This window comes from Phyllostomus discolor, chromosome 4 (genome assembly GCF_004126475.2).
Source record: "Phyllostomus discolor isolate MPI-MPIP mPhyDis1 chromosome 4, mPhyDis1.pri.v3, whole genome shotgun sequence".
In the NCBI taxonomy this organism is placed as follows: Eukaryota; Metazoa; Chordata; class Mammalia; order Chiroptera; family Phyllostomidae; genus Phyllostomus; species Phyllostomus discolor.
In genome coordinates, this window is record NC_040906.2 from 125,414,952 (window position 1) to 125,432,761 (window position 17,810).

At 35.8% G+C, this 17,810-nt stretch overlaps 1 protein-coding gene across 10 annotated transcripts in view; it reads left to right on the forward strand.

Moving 5' to 3' along the window:
- The window catches only part of LOC114494998 (muscular LMNA interacting protein), a 235,055-nt gene that overhangs the window by 121,903 nt on the left and 95,342 nt on the right, over nt 1-17,810 (forward strand). For 9 of the 10 annotated variants that reach the window (XM_036024247.1, XM_036024249.1, XM_036024253.1 and 6 more), the window contains 2 exons: nt 158-1,720; nt 11,389-11,460. In XM_036024247.1, coding sequence (XP_035880140.1) covers nt 158-1,720; nt 11,389-11,460 — 1,635 coding nt within the window. The remainder of the gene's footprint in view (nt 1-157; nt 1,721-11,388; nt 11,461-17,810) is intronic. The other variant, XM_036024248.1, reaches the window with a different exon arrangement.

The following is a 17,810-nucleotide window of genomic DNA, read 5'->3' on the forward strand; positions in this document are numbered from 1 at the left end:
ATTAGCAAAACAGAATTTTTTCCATTTTATGGAGATTTAAGGTACTTCTTCATACAAACTAATAGAACTGTTTGTATAAACACGCAAGCATCAAGAATATTTTGATAATGTCACAAATAATGTCCGATTACAATCTGTCTATTTCTCTTTCCTCTAGTTAACTTCTTCTTCCACTACCTCTGAGCAGCTTGCCTGTAAACCACCTGCTCTCTCCTTTGTTTCTCCAACTAATCAGAAAACACCACCTGACCCAGTTAACCTCGCCGGAGCCTCTGTCCTAGAGGAGTTCCACACTAGGAGGCTGAATGTCAGTGGGGCCTTGGTAGAAGAAACAGCTACGTATTTCCAAACTTCTGCTCACTCTTCACCCTTTTTTGCATCGAAGGTCACCTCCTCGGCGGTAGACTTGCCCTATTCCACTCAGTTATCAGGTTCTAATTTATCCAGTCCCAGTGAAGCAGATCAAAAATCTGGACTGACTTCGGAAACTCTGAGGAAGACGACGTCAGCCTCAAATGTCCTTAGCCCCAGAGAAAGTCTGAGAACCTCTCCTTCACAATCCTCTGGTGGTTCTCTGAAGTCGAATTCAGCCTCGTACATACCAGTCCGTATTGTCATGCACTCACTCTCTCCAAGTCCAAAGCCATTTACCTCCTCTTTCCATGGCTCTTCTTCCACCATCTGTAGCCCGATGTCATCCAGTGGAAATCTCTCAAAGTCAGGGGTGAAATCCCCAGTGCCCTCCCGGCTTTCTCTTCTCACTGCCATGCTCAAGTCAAACCCTTCTCATCAGAGACCCTTTTCCCCTGCATCCTGTCCCACTTTCTCTCTCAATTCCCTGGCCTCATCCACACTCACACTCAATCAAAAAGAAAAGCAAACCCTATCCACACCTAAAAAGTCTTTCTCAAGTTGCTCACTGAGAACAGGGTCTCCTGAGCAAAAAGAACACCAGGTTTCTGACATTAGCCAACAATCCTTTCACTTACCTTTTTTCACCCAATTTGCTTCCCTTTCTCAGGCACCCTCCCTCTCTCCCACAAAACATGCAAGCAACAGCCTTGCTTCTTTGAGTGTAGAGAAAACACCATCACCCACTTCTTTGAAGAACAATCCTACCCTCTCGCTGCTACAGACAAATACTTTGAGTCCTGTAGGTCTTCCTCCTGTTCCACCTAGCTTTTCTCCTTTTTCTTGGAAGGGCAAAAGGGATGCTGACCTCAGAGGTCTGGAAAAGCCCAGGAATATTTACACATATCCTTCTGAATCAGCCTCCTCTACATCATCTTCTACATTTCCCACTAACCAAAGAGCCACACTCTCCTCCCAAGAGAAATGTTTCCATCCTTCCCCAGCTCTTTCAAACCTGATCAACAGGTCCCAGAAAGCACCACCCCAGATATCGGGCCAGGGGCAGAATCCTTCAGCTCCTCCTTTACCCCCTGTTTCCAGTGCTGGCTCTGCCTCTCCCCCCAGATCCTTCCCTCTCCCTCATACTAATCTTCCCACTCAGGCACTCCAGCTCAGTCCTTCAGCACTGCACCCAAATTGTGGCAGTGGTACCTTGCCTTCAAGACTTGGGAAATCTGAAAGCTCAATATCCGACCACAGGTCATCTGTTTCAACCCCATCACCTCCCACCTCTCTAACAAGAACCAAGGACCTGATTTCACCTTGTGCATTGCCCACATCAGCAGACTTTGAGAATAAGAAACCCAAGGTATTTTTTGCACGTTGCATGGTGCATGCTTATTTTGAAGCATGGAAGAATCTTTTTCTCTGGCGGGGGGGGGGGGTATCAGCAATTATGACATTCATTCTGTTCTTATGAGGAGACAGAGAAGTGCAAGGGCATTTGGCAGTGGAGGGATGGAGGGAACTAGGATTTGGTATATTTGAATGTGGGGATGAATTATAATCTGCCTAAAACTGTGCATGTTTCTGTAAAACTCTTTGATTTTGCAAACTCTTCTCTTATTGAAACTTCTTATATTTATAGCTTTAGGCATAGTAATATGAGTTATATCATAGATTCCAAAGATGGAATTTAAAGCAGCTAGTTGAGATTTGGGAATATGATACATTTCCAATTATTTAATAAATGGACTCTATTATCCATCAAAATATTCTGTACTGATAGAATAGTAGACAGGATTAGTGTAAAATGGAACATTATCTTAGATCTAGGCCCATAATCTTGCCAAGCCAATTTGAAATCTATTTCTTTTGCTGTCATTCATTCATAATTATTAATTCTTTCTCCTTCTACCAGGTTGACTTCTTAGTTGCTCTTTATACCTCAAGCTAAAGCAATATGGATCTAGCTATATACATACAGGGCAAAAAGGAATGGAAAATTTCTTTATTGTGTGAGAATTATTTGATTTATAATAAACCTAAAAACTTAGTAATTAAAGAATAAACAAACTGGGTATAGGAAATAGAATTAATAAAGGGGAAAGATTGACTTTTAAATGCTCTGAAGCAAACCATTGAGCAGAGGTGTGAAACTGACATTTATTTTAATATGAGAAGGGAAATATTTGAAGGAGCGACCTGTAGAGTTCATTTCTTCTGGAGGAAGGCACCTCTGTTCTAGAGCATGACCACTTCCCAGCCATTCTCAAATACTTTAGATTGTGGATTTTATACACCCAGAATTTGGCCATTATTATAGAAATAAAATAAAATTATGAAAGTATTTGTATAAAGAGGGAGTTGAGATTTTCAGTTTGGTGCATTCAAAGTAACAGCTTTAGCGCTTCCAAGTTCCATGAAGATTGTGTTCAACTCTGTTTCAATGATGAACTTAAAATGGGAAAGATAAAACAACCCACATTCCCTTGTTAATCATATTGCAATGTGATTCAACTTATGCATGCATTAAACACCCACTGTATGCCTACCACTATACTAGTGTTTTTTGAGATGTGTGTGTATACATGCTTGTGTGTGTGTTTAAGGAAAGTAAGAGAAATTTTTTTGCCTTAAAAATTTTTATTCATCAAAAAATAAATGCATAATGTGGAGAAGGTGTAGAGTTATTAAATGTATAATAAAGCTAGAAACAAGTATATGGAAATATTAACATAGTATAATGTGGATTAAATGTAATTGTGCCCTGAGTTTGATATACTGTAAATGTTATTATGAGATATGGTTAGTGAGGGAATTTATTATAAATGTCAGTCCTGTTGGAAATATTTAGAATTAATCTTAATCAAGAGGGAAGAAGTTGGTATTTCAGAAATGGTAACTAGCCTGACCAAATACACAAAAGAAGATTCCAAGGGAACACATGCGGGGGCATAGGAAGACTGGCCTACCATTGAGCAGTGATGGTGATAGTGATGGTGATTGTAGCAACAGATATTGAATGCTCTCTGTGAGTCAAGAAATATCCGAGCAGTTATACAAAATAGTTAGAAAGTAGTTAAAAGGGACTATGTCAGTTAAATTTTATGACCACTTGAGGTTGGTAATATTATTTTCTCCATTACATACACCAAGAAACTGAAGTTCAGTGACTAATTTGCCCGGGTCACTTGTCTTGTCCTGGCAGAGCTGACATGTGTATTTAAGTCAACTGATTCCTGAAGCCATGTTCTTTATTACCATGCTTTATTGCTATAAAACAAAAACTCATATATTAATTATCATTTTAGCCCTTTTTAATAACTCATGAAAGAAATCATCATTATGAAATAATGATAAGAATTATTAACTTACATATACTTGAGTCGTCTTAAAAATGTATCATGAGAGATTAAGTCCTTGTATTTTAAACTTCCAAAGTAAATGGGGTAGAGAAAATCTAACTTTTTCTATAATTCTAAATTTAAAAATATTATTTATTTGAGGTAAAATTGATGTGGTGATTACCATTTCAATACATGTGTTTGATTATGGAATTCCTTTGTGGTGTATTAAACAAATTGGTAATCTAAACATTACTGTTTCCTGACTTCATTAGCAATTATTTCTGAAACCACAGTGCCATACACTTAGTCATCACCTTTGTGAACAGCGATCATACTGCAGAGGCTTCTTCAAATTGTTTCTATTTGTGGTTCACTTTGCTTCATTCATGTTTCATCCTGTTTCTTTGGAGGTAGTTGGAGGAGGATTGGCCCAGAGGGGCTTTTGATAAGTCGAGCCCTTTTTTTGTCCTAAAATCAATTTTGTTAAAGACCTGTTTTTCCACAGCTCACTTATTGCTCCCAATGTTAATAAATTTTCAGCAATTGTCCTATATTTTGTTTTACTTCATTTGTAAGTTAAAAATTAAATGTATAGAAACACATGATAATTTGATGTAAATACAATTATGAAAATATGAAGAAATTATAATTTGTCTACTTTCATCTGCTGCTTTGAAGAGAAAAATATTTCTTATAATGGGTAAAACCTAGAATAACTTCTGCAAAAATAGTCATTCTCTGAGACATGCTGTTCTTTGTCTAGTTATCTCTTCCTTGCTTCTTGTTATCATCTCTCCAGGTAAAAATCAGCCTCTATATTTTTTATTGCAAACTATTATTTGTAGAAATTATAACTTGAGTATAAAAATTCATTTAAATGGATTCTGGGATAGATAAACCTTATTTTTACTTTCTTTTGATGTTTGACTAGTTTTTATTAAATTGCTAAGATTACTTTGTAGATTGGTAGGAAGAAATAGACAAAAGCTTTGGGATATCAAAGAAGTTATACGCTTTTACAAATTGTTTCTTGTTTTGCTCCGCTGTGGTGCTAGTGTGAGCACAGGGCTATCTTTGAAATCAAAGAGCTTTGGATTTAGATCAGCCCCACTTAGTGCAAGATCCAGAAAGGAAAGTGGTCCTGTTATACAAATGGCCATCAAATTAAAACACAAATGCTTGGAGGATATTAGTTCAAAGACCCTGCTGGCCTTTGGTATTAAAATAAAATGAAACAGCTAGAGCATGCAGAGCTAAATTCAGATAAAAGTATGTTTAGTGTTCCTTTTTCACAGATTGAGTCTTAAGGTTCTGAATCTGTTTGCATTAGTTTGATAAAATTGATATATTTTTTATTTTAGTTGTTGTTTAAGTACAGTTTTCTAACTTTTACTCCCATTCCAGGCCACCCCCCAGCCCTCCCTACCTCCCTCTCATTTCCACGCCCCGCCTAGTTTTTGTTCATGTGCCCTTTATACTTGTTCCTGCAAACCCTTCCCCCTTTCCCCTGAAATTCCCTCCCCTCTCTCCTCTGGTCACTGTCAGCCTGTTCTCGATTTCAGTGTCTTTGGTTATAGTTTGCTTGTTTGTTTGTTTTGTTGTTTAGGTTCCCGTTAAAGGTGAAATCATATGGTATTTGTGTTTCACTGCCTGGCTTATTTTGCTTAGCAGAATGTTTTCCAGTTCCATCCATCCATGCTGTTCCAAAGGGTAGGAGCTCCTTCTTTCTTTCTGCTGCATAGTATTCCATTGTATAAATGTACCATAGTTTTGTGATTCATTCATTTACTGATGGGCACCTAGGTTGTTTCCAGCACTTGGCTATTGTAAATTGTGCTGCTATGAACATTGGGGTGCATAGGTTCTTTTGGATTGGTGTTTCAGGGTTCTTAGGATATAATCCTAGCAGTGGAATTGCTGGGTCAAAAGGCAGATCCATTTTTAGTTTTCTGAAAGAATTCCATACTGTTTTCCATAGTGGTCGTACCAGTCTGTAATCCCACCAACACTGCACTAGGGTCCCCTTTTAAAATGGATATTTTTTAATTGCAGGTACAGTTAAGGAAATTATTTCATATATAGTGATTATTTCAGATATAGTTGAGAATATTATTTCACATGTAGTGATTATTTCAGATATAGTTCAGGACATTATTTCACATATATTGATTATTTCAGATGTAGTTGAGGGTATCATTTCATAATAAGGATGTCATGGCTATGGACAGGATGGATTTCCCTGAATGTTGCTCAGCCTACTTTTTGATCAAGATCAATGTTGTCTGAGATACTGTTTCCCTTGGGAAAGCCTGGATATCACAAAATTAATCCATGGAGTTGTATTTGGGTCACAATATATTTTGCCTCTATTTATGAAATAGTTTAAATTTCTCTTAGTGAGTTATTATGATGTTCCACACATTTTGACACTTACCCAAGTTGGTAGTGTGCCTGTGCAGGCCTTAAAGTTATTTGCAAACATAGCATATTTAAGGAAAGAGTTGGGAGCTTTTTGATATTTCATGAACTTCTAGCTGGTACTTTATTTATAAACTCTCATTCCTTGAAGGCCTCAAAACACTTCCAAACCTATTACCCTGGCAACAGTTTCTATGTAACTCTCTCCATTACTGCTGATCACATGTAATCTGGAAAATGAGCAATATGAAATATACCTCTGTGGGTTTGCATAGTTCGTGTGGGCTCAAACAAATCACTCGTTCACTCAATAAATATGTACTGAGTGCTTATCATGTGCAAGGCACTTTTCAAATATGTAAGCATGTATTTCTATAAACATAATAGCAAAATATCTGCTCACAGAGTATATATTCTATGGTGGAACAGAAACAATCAACAATAACCCCTCCCCCTAAATAAGTAAATTTCCTTGTGTGTTAGAAGGCCATATGTGGTAATGAAAAAGTATAGCAGGATAAGGAATGGTGTCACAAATTCATGCTGGGCAGTCAAGACAGATTTCTTTCAGAAGGTGACATCCCACGAGGGGTTGCTCGTGAGAGAGTGTAGTCAGGAAAAATCCCTGAGGCCAGAGAGTGCCTGGCAGACATAAAGAACAGGGGAGCCAGTGTGGCACGAGTGGGGTGAGGGGACCCTGAGGTTGTCAAGAGGGGGATGTAACTCAGAGCGATTGCAGGCCTGGGAACTCTTGCAGACCGCTTCTGAGTCTTTGATTTTTAATTTGAGTAAGACAGGAAGCAATTGCTGGGTTTTGAAGAGATAACTAACACAGTGTTATCCATCTGGCCGCTTTGTTAAGAATAGACTCTAAGAGGTTGAGAGGGGAAGAAAAAACACCTTAAGAGGCTCTTGCAACAACCTCAGTAAGTGATGGTGGCTCTGGTGACATTATAGCAATGAAGACAAAGATATATTCTGTATCTGTGTATATTTTGTAGGTAGAGTAACATTCATCAGTCATTACAGCCAGACATATGTGAAATAGTAAAATAGCTGAAATTACATACATATGTATTTTTTTGTTTTCTTTTTCTCTTTCGTCCTACTGTTTTTCATTCTACCTCCTGCACAAAGTTCCTGGTGCCTTTCTGAGGATTCTGGATTTTCCGTGATTCTCCCATCCCCACTATTCTGTCACTTCCATCTCTATACTAGCCAATGCTGTGTCCCATTTTCTTCACTTCTCTCCAGCTAGGCTTTCTGGAATGATCTTACCAATGATTTACATGTTGACAAAAGCTTTGTTTTCATCCCATGGGGGATATTTTGCTACATTCCGGGTCAGGCTGGTCAGGTCTACCTTCTGTGATTAGCTGAAGGTGATTCCAGCCTGTAATACTATAGTCTATTATTCAAGTTATATTTACCTTAAGTAGAGTGATTTGCAATTTTAAACAAAGGAAGGGAAACCAGTGAATTTGGTTTTAACACCTGGGAGCCTTGGAGAGCTGTAGAAGAAATATATTTCAATTTAGAATAGTGTTAAAAGAACCCAGAGGAAATATAGTGAACCCGAAATGTATCTATTATGGCAACAGGAATGATTTTCAGACTGAAAAGGGAAAGCTATACATGTCGTGGAGATGCATAAAGCCTAAGATAGATGAGGAACTAGAAAGATCACTTAGTTCTAAGTAAGTTCATATTTCCTGGTCTAGATAAATTGTGTCTTAAAACAGATGAAATTTCTACTTCTATTGCAAAACTATTTTAAATGATGGAAAATAAGAGATTTACCAGGAATAAGAAGTGAGCCATATGTTTCATTTTTCAAAAATATAGAAGATAAATTCTGAAAGTTATAGCCTATATTCTTGGTTTGTGAATGTTTACAAAAACAGTTATAACTGGAAGTAAGACATTTTCTTCAAGCAACAGACATTTATTTATTGAATGCCTTCCAAGTTCTAGCTTCTGTGATATCTTTTATTATATCATGAACAAAAAGAGGTATGCAAAATGTAAGATGTGTTTCTGCGAACTCACATTGTTCCAAGGGCCCAACCCAATGCATCCTCAAGTTCACTCTCTAACCTATTACCTTATTTCAAATTTCTGGACAGTATTTGTTTCCCTATGACTTTTCCTTTGCTTTCTTATTTGTATATGGTTTGTCTTCATCCTTATGTTAGGACATAAGAAGCTCTAGAAAATAAAGGCTTTGTGTGCTTTGTTCACTACTGAATCTCTAGTACTTAGAGTGTATGTTACAAAGTATGTACTCAATAATATTTTGTTGAATGAATTCATGAGTTGAGCTGCCGTATCCAAATATATTTATAGAATTGATTGATGTCAACTAGGTTGACAGAACTCAGTAGACAAGAGTTCCTTATACCTGCTATATGACTTGAATGAAAATAAAAATGACATACCTAACAAAATGGTTCATGAAATGATATAAAAATATCCATCTTCATAGTTTACAATGACAAACCAAATATAGTCAGATGAAACTAGATAGAGGTAATCCCTAAAGTACTCTTTCTGTATCTATAGAAAAAGCATAATTACAGGATGGATTTCAATGTCAACAAATGTGTAAAAAAATGAAAGAGGATTAGAGATTTTAGGTGATAACATGCTCAGTATGATCTCACAATATGAAATAACTCCAACTTCACTCTCTGATATTTTCTAAACTCACCAAAAAAACCAAAGAGATAATTTCAGTTATTATAGTCTTCATTGTATTAAGTGACTTCATTGTCAAATTATGAAAACAATGATTATATTCTACTTTGTATTAAAAATAGATCTAATTAAACACATACCTATTCAAAACTTAAAGAAATATTGACAGAGGGAAATGATAAGAATAGTGAAATTCTTCAGTTAAGCACCACTAAGGACCGCTTGGTAGGAACAGCCGAAAGTTCCGGTATCATGCTTACCAGAGCTCTTACAGCGTGCATGATTCCAAGGGAGGAGAAATAGAAGCAATGGAGTAGTTAGCAGGGAGAGTATTTTGGCTCAATATAAGTAAGAATTTCGTACCAATTCTAACAATTTTGCCTAAATGTGTTGCCTTGGGAGGTAGTAAGCATTGATGTGGTGCCTGAACAGAGGACCAAAGAGATTTATGTCTTGGGTGAGGGCTGTTAAACCACACGGCAGTTAATAGTTAATATCACTTCTGATTCTAAAATTCTATGGCATGACATGTGCATTAAAATGGTATCTTTGTGTAAAGGTTCCTCCAGCTATAAGCTTTAGGGCAGTTGAAGACAGAGGACAAACATTGTAAATGATTATGCAACCTGAGCTGAGAGGCAAGGGTGGGTAGTAGATAAGCGCACTGTTAGCTGAGCTGGAGTGCGTGCATCCAGATCCCAACTATGACTTACTAGCTAGTTACCCGAGATAAGTTATTTAACATCCTGCACTTTAGTTCCCATATATCAAATGGATATATTACAGTATCTACCTAATAGACTTGTTGTGCTAATTAAATCAGATAATATACATAAAGCATCTAGAAGAATGGTGCCTGGCACATAGTGATTGCTAGCTATTATTATTATAGCAACTGTCATTACAATTAAATATCCATAAAACCATCATGCAGTATTAATGATATATTTTATTCTGCATTATTTGTCTTTAAATATTCATTGGGAGGATGTATTATCTTTTTTTTAAAAGATTTTATTTATTTATTTTTAGAGAGGGAAGGGAGGGAGAAAGAGAGAGAGAGAGAAGCATCAATGTGCGGCTGCTGGGGGTCATGGCCTGCAACCCAGGCATGTACCCTGACTGGGAATCGAACCTGCAACACTTTGGTTCACAGCCCGCACTCAATCCACTGAGCTATGCCAGCTAGGGCTAGGATGTATTATCTTATAGAAAAGTATGGATATTGGGTCCAAGCAAGTCTGGATGCCAAACCTGTTTCCACTCTTTATGGGCTGTGTAGTCTTAGGCAAAACTACAGCTCACCTCACCATGTCTCCTTTTCCTAATGACTCTTTTGTTACAGTGTTTCTGTAAAACTAAATGGGGAATGTATATAATTTGCCTAGTAATAAATGTCAGCTCCTATCCCCTGTGAAGAGATGACTTTTTCTTTTATCTGTATCCAAGTACATCGTTGTCTGGAGACCATAGCAGTGCTGGGTGAAGATAGAGACTTAAGGCTTGAAAGGGACCTGAGACTTCTTTTCAGTTGGATATTTTGATTTTTCTTATCTTCATTGCTCCAGTTTAATGAAGTTTACTTCAATTATATCCATAAAACTCAAGGTTTTATTTGATTTGATTATCCTGTCTTCTTGTGCAGTCTCTTTGTTCTGCTTTTTAGTGGACTGAAGCAGCTTGGAGCTGTGTACAGATTTCCCCCCTGACTCTGAGCCCCTGGCAAAGCTGCCTGAGACAGAGGCTTCTGAAGTGACAGGAGCCTTGAACTTAGTTAAGCAGCTTGGGGCCCACAGCAATATCAAAGCTGGGCTTTTTATTATGAATATAATCCCGATTTCTACAACTTCCTCATGTTCAGCCCTCTCCCCCAGATACTACACAAAACTAAACTATGTTTCTCTGAATTGTACTTAAAACTCAGGACATTTTATCATTTGATTCATTAACATTAATATATTAGAAAGTACAGGAGATGATAAGGTTTAAAAAATTAATTTAAGATCAACAGCTTTCTAGTACTTCCATTTTGCAGTTAAACTGATGAAATTACTTCTATTCAGAATATGCTGCTTATTAAAAGGCTACTAAATCTTATGTATTCTGATCTTTGTTTTTATGAATGATGTAAGAAAATGTATCAAAAGTTCAATATATTTTATTGGCATAGTATTTGTTAATTATGATGCTATAAATAAAGAACCACTTTCCTTTGAGATTCAAGAAAAAGAGAACCCTCAAATTTACAGAATAATACTCCTATGAGGGAATGCTATTAATGAGAAATTTATATATAACTTTCTATAAATTGATACTTTTAAGTTCTGAAACTATAGATCATATAATTGCCCATAATCCCTATGCTTACTACTGTGATATTTCTTTGCTTCTCATTCTATGAAATATTAACATGGTCAACTAATTTTTTTCCATTAAAAACAAGTTATTCAAGCCTAATGACTCTTTTCTTTGTTTAATAACTTGTCATTTAACCTGGTAGAACTAGTCTAAAATTATGTTATATTCTTTACTCTTTTCATCTCCACTCTTGCTTTCTGGTTACCCATTCCAGCAATACAAGACCAAGTCAAGCTACAAGGCTTTTGCAGCAATCCCTACAAACGTATTGCTTTTGGAACAGAAGGTCAGTGTTGGCTCAAAAGCAGAGTGACTTTTATGTTTCTAATGTCCTTTTTGTTATGTTTTCTGAATTTTCGCTTTTAAAGTTCTGTCTTTACTAAAGGAAAATTCTGCTTTTGGTTTAAGATGATATGATTAAAAACATCTTGGTGAATAAAATTGAAGACATCATTGACTTGTCACCAGAGGATCGATAAGAGCCTAGTGTTGTCCAGCTCCATGTCAAGTAGCCCTGGGAAACTTAATTTAGATTTAGATAGATCTCTGTCCTTTGGGATTTTATATGGTTGTTATATTCAAGAGCTTACACTTCTACTTGTATTGATCAGAATAGTGGAGGTAAAATGGGGTTACATGTGCCACTGGCCCCCTTGGTCAAAAGTTGGTCTCATAGTAACTTCCACAGTGCAGAAACATGTTAGCTGAGTATCCACCTTAGCTCCTTAGATCCCATGATGGGCTAACCCTCTTTACCATTCCTGCGGACTACTGATCCTACCTCCATAAATGACAGGGAGGATTGAGATTGCTTCCAATGACCCATCCTCTCACGTGATTCTAGTGCATTTTTGCTTTGCTATTAGAGTCATTAATTATAAAATTATAGGATTCTGCTTCAGTAGGCAAATTAGATTAAAGCCTCTCATTCAATAAACACATTACAGATGTTCAAATGAGGGCCAAAAAGAGGATCATATCAGAATCAAAGTGAAATCAATTACTAAGTCTATGAAATTATTTATTTTGCATGTTATTTTTCTGATATTTAGGCAATATATCTCTTTGTACATCAAACCCATTTTTCTGTATGATTAATATTTCAGATACTATTATTATTATTTGTCAAATGTTAATGTTTGCCAAACAGATGGTATTTTGACCACTGGTTTATGAATCTACATTTTTGTTATTTTAGCATGATCTGGGGAATAACACCTTTGTATGACCTCTCGTCTACAATGTAGGAATTATTAGTGAGCAATGCTAAGTAGCAAGTAGGTGAGCATTAGTGGGCAGCATTGCTTATATCATAAACTACCCACACGTAGTCCAGAATCTATACTCTATGTTATCTAAGTGCTTTGAATTGGGGGCAGAGATGTGTTGTCACTGGGCTGCAGGGAGATTAGCAGCTACTTCTCTAGCTTCTCTTCTAAATTTCTATCTTTTATAACTCTTTAAAAGATGGGCCTAAAACACTGATTCCAGGAGCCTTCAGGAGGATGCAATAAGTGCACCTGGTTGCCCCTCATCCTAATCGCCCATCTTTTGTTGAGTCATAGTAGCAGTGTTCCCTCACCACAGACCCTCTGTCTATTTCAAGTGGACATTTATGAAATTTGGTCAACAGTGTCTGCCCTCCCAGAAATGGGAGAAACTCTCCCCACTGTGAAGCAGCCAGGCAAGGAGAAGGATAGGGGCCTGTTCTGCCATGGTGTCCTTCCATCATGCTTGTCTCACCTAACCTGGTTCATTTTCTTCTGCCTGTGTGGTTCTGCTATATTAATTCTCTACTGAAGAAAATAAGTTAATTCTTTTTGACTTTTATAAAATAAAGCTGAATGTCACTATTGGTTCCAGAATCACTGTCTGCCAGCTCTCTTCTCTTCCAATTAAATGGATTTTAGAGATTATCATCTATTAGTGATTAAAAATAAAGAACTATTAACTTAATTTCCAATTTTATTATAAAGCCATTTCATCAATGTGCATGGCTGTATTACTGTATACTGAATCTAATACAACTTCATATGGAAGAGGTTTTGTGTTTTTAATTTTCAATAAAACAGATTTTTTAGGAAAATTATTATTTTTGTTTTTAGTACAACAGAGAATGTAAATATCATGATGCCTAATTTAAAATATTTTTTTTCTGCCCTGGCTGGCGTAGCTCAGTGGATTGAGTGTGGGCTGGGACCCAGGTTCGATTCCCAGCCAGGGTACATTCCTGGGTTGCAGGCCATAACCCCCAGCAACCGCACATTGATGTTTCTCTCTCTCTCTCTCTCTCCCCGCTTCCTTCCCTCCCTCCCTAAAAATAAATAAATAAAATCTTAAAAAAATTACTTTATAAAAAAATACATTTAAAATATTTTTTCCTAGGGAGGATTGATTATTATACAAGAAATAATGTGGGTAATATTCTCTTGGCTAAGATAAATTGTTCCATAAATATTTGAATTGCTCAAAGTTCACAAGATATGACTTGATGTTTGTTTTTGCTTTAGAGCCTTTGCATAATTTCACATATTTTTTGCTGGTTTCCCATGTTATGAGCTCCTCAATGAGAAACTTAACTTTGTAGGAGTTTTTCAATGATAAAAGTCTTATCCCAATATTTTATGAATTTATTTAATTTTCACTAATATTTCTCAAATGATATTTTGCTTCTTTTTTATGATTACAGTTTTTAAACAATAAATCTGATAATTGAGACAATTTTACCATCTGTTTATACCAGCTATTTTCAACCGGTGTGCTACAAGAATTTTGAAGACATGCGATGCCTGACTATTTATTCAGGGGAACTGACCTCTTTCCCCTTAGATTGTAAAAAAAAAAAAAATACCAACAATCAACACAACAATAGCCATTGAGTATAAATGAATCAAAATTATAGCTATTTTTTGTCAGATTGGCAAAAATTATAGTACATTTTTTGGTGTTCTGCAGAATTTTAGTAATTAGTTTATGTGCCCATGAGATGGAAAATGTTGGAAATTGCTGGTTTATACAATAAAACTCACCTTATGCTGTTTAAATAAAAGGAATTTGTTTCTGAATTGAGTGGGAAAATTAAGACTATAATCATCATAAACTCATCTATTTTCCTAAACATTAACATTTTGGAGTATTTTAAGTCACACAATCATTTCTGAGATCCCTTTAACATCACACAAAACACCACCTTTAAGGTGAGGGGTGATGCTGCAGCCTCATTATAATAACCTGTTAGCATCTGTGCAGTAAAATGACTTGAAGATAGAACTAACATTTAATTGAAGTCTTAGTTCAACAATTAATTCTCTCCTTTAGTTAGATTAAATCCATGGTTGACATTTTAGAAAACATTCTGCTTTATAACATATAGTATAATTAGTGAAGAACCAGGCTCAATTAAAAATAATATATTTTTTTTAAAGCTTTGGTGAGGGAATCAAGAGTTTTCATTTTTTAAAAGATTTTATTTATTTAGTTTTGAAGAGGGAAGGGAGGGAGAAAAAGAGAGAAAAAAACATCAATGTGCAGTTGCTGGGGGCTGTGGCCTGCAACCCAGGCATGTGCCCTGACTGGGAATAGAACCTGCGATGCTTTGGTTCGCAGCCCATGCTCAAATCACTGAGCTATGCCAGCCAGGACTAAAATAATATTTTTAAAAGCAAGGTTTTCTCCAAATTCAAATATAGGCATCTCTTTTAATGAGACATTAAGCTATCATTGAATCACTGGATTGGTTTCTGAATTAATCACTCCTAGATGAATCACATAATTTTCAAAAGGGTACATTTTGTTGGCAGGGTATATGAGATTTCTGGTACTTCTGTAATTTATTTTCTGAACCAAATTTATAGCTTATTCAGTATTCTTTCTTTTTTCCCTATGTACATTTATGAGGGAAGAATTTTTAGCTTAAGTCTTAACTAAGGCTTTATAGGAAGAAGTAAATGTAAGGCATCAGATTTTAACATGTTTGCTTTAGGGTCTTTGGCTTAATCTGCTACCAATAATCATCTCCAAGATGGAGATGAGGATGAAATAAATACAAGTCATTGTAAAGCAGAAACAAAGTAATCAGATTACCTTGGATTTGTGACTGTCCATGGACTTTATTACAATATGTTCGACAGTAGAGAAAGAATAAGCTCTGGAGAGAGCTTATTCTAAGCTCTCTAAGCTCTGTAGAGAAAGTAATTTTGATGTGGACATTATGTTTTTAGTCTATGTGTTTACTGTTGTTCTTTTCAGAGAAGGTTAAAAGTATCTCTCTTATTGACTAATTTTTCTTTTTATCACTTGCCTGATAACAACAGATAAAAAGTTAAAATTAAACAGAATACATATTAACATTCTAAGTAGATTATTATTTGTATTGTACACTTGTGCTAAGAAAAGGAAAGATATTTTTTTATAACAGTATAAATGTTCTTCTTGAAATTAATTTCAATTCTTTGTTCTTTTCCTCATAAGCATTGCTGAGGATAAAATCAAGACTATGACCAGTACTCTTTTCCAACCAATGGCATTTCAAAGATATATTTAATGCATAAGCTATGTGTGTTTGAAAGAAAAATTCTAGAGGTGCTCAACTTTTTAAGTAACATATATAAATTACAGGATTTATTATTTAAATAAAAGGTCTGGGATAAATTGTTTTTTGTTGGAAGGAAGATAAAAAACAAGCATTTTGAAGACTGTGCTTTAAAAACAGAAACTTAAAGATTTGAGATATCTCATCAGCTGTCAAATCAATATATTCTAAGTTGCCAGTTTAATTTTTTAAGACATGAGTTGGTAAACTCCAATCTGATTAACCATATGTCTTTGGGTGAGACTATTTTAAAATCTCTGCATGTCTGAAAAATTGAACAAAATCTGGTTGCTAACTTAGCATATGGCCTATCCTAGAGAGATATCTCTTCATTTAGATTAGTATAAATAGTGAGTGTTATCCCAATTTCTTTAGCAACAGAGAAGTGCCAGGGCCCAAATCTACACTAACTGGTTCTCCTTAGGCATTTGTCTACCACGTACACATCTCTTTTTAAACACTTACACACCATATTTAATTATGCATATTGGTTGTTTTATTTTTTACTATGAACTATTTGAGAGAATAGAATAGATTTTTGCCAAACATTTATTGAATGGATTATTTTAGTTTATAGCTGGGCATTTCTCTAAAATTTTCAATTTTACTCCACGGGATTTTAAAACACATTTTTTTTTGTTCATAGGATTATAAAAACAAAGGAGTCTTATGTATGACAATTAGCATCTTCTTTTAGGGTAGAATAAGCTTCATCAATTTTGCTTCCATGGAAAATATACACAGGACATTCCGCTATCAGGGAAGCACGTTGGTATCAGACTTGGCACCTTTTACAATGACAGAATACAGTCACAATGGCTGCCATGGTGACTGTTACTGTGTATTGGACACTGAGCTGAATACTAGGCTCATACTCCTGTGAAGAGTTTGATGATCAAAGATGTCAGGTAGATATCTCAAAGTAGCAGGGCTAGTAAGTGGCTGAACCAGACCTCAAATGGGATCTGATTATCCCCTAAGGTTTTCCTCCTCCTCATGTGAGAGTGACACCAAGTAGCTGAAGTGAAATATTGAGGCAGAGAGGATGATTTTGAATCCCTGTCCATAATCCTTTTTTTCATTACTTGCTAAAATATATTTAAATTCTCATTAAATTAGAGCAACAGAAGTGTGTTTTTAATTGAAGAACAATGAAAGGAAATAGGAAATGATTTAGCTCTGAGAAGAATTTGGTGAGCGAGGAATTACAAAACCAGCCCAATTTCTTGAGCTACTGAAAGATATGAGGTGAATTACAGTGGAGGAGGTGCTGGCTGAAAATAGGAAACACCCTTCTGATACCTTTGATTAAATGAAGGGAAAGTATGGATTCTCCTGCCACTGAACTTTGTTGGATGGGTTTGATACTGCCTGTAATGGTTTGTAAACAGTTCTTCTGTTGGAAAGAACAGACATTTTACCCTCCAAAGATCTTGGGATTAAAGTTGCCAAGTAGATTTCCCCAATTCTTGGAATTTTAAAACCAATCATATGACAATAATTTAATGATAAATATTCTTTAAAGAAGAGGTGCTTTTATATATCTGGATGCCCCTTTGGCTTACAGTGTACATTTCTCCCTATTCTTCAGATTTGAATGCTATTTAGTCCTGAATGTTCAACCAAATATAACTCAAGTGAGATTTATTTTGCCAAGACTATCTTCAGTCTTATAGGTAGTTTCATACTTATCACTAAAAAAATCAAGCAACACTTTTGTAGTCCTCAGAGGGTTTTTTCCACAAAATGGCTGGTCAGATTAACAAAGTATAAGAGCATTTAAGTATAGCATGAATCATATTGAGGAGAGGTTAATTTGATCCTTACTAAAATATATAGTAACTCTCCTATGAAGTTTTTGAAATCCAATTCAGTTGGATAGCGTTGGCAATGCAGAAAGTTTACAGGCCCCTTTACATCATTCTTCCTTTGAAAGCTGTGAGTTTCTAATTCTATTTAGAATGCATCTAATGTATTCTATCTTTGGATACTTTTTAGAACTTAATCCTATTTCCAAAGACAGTAGGTTAGACTGATTTAATATA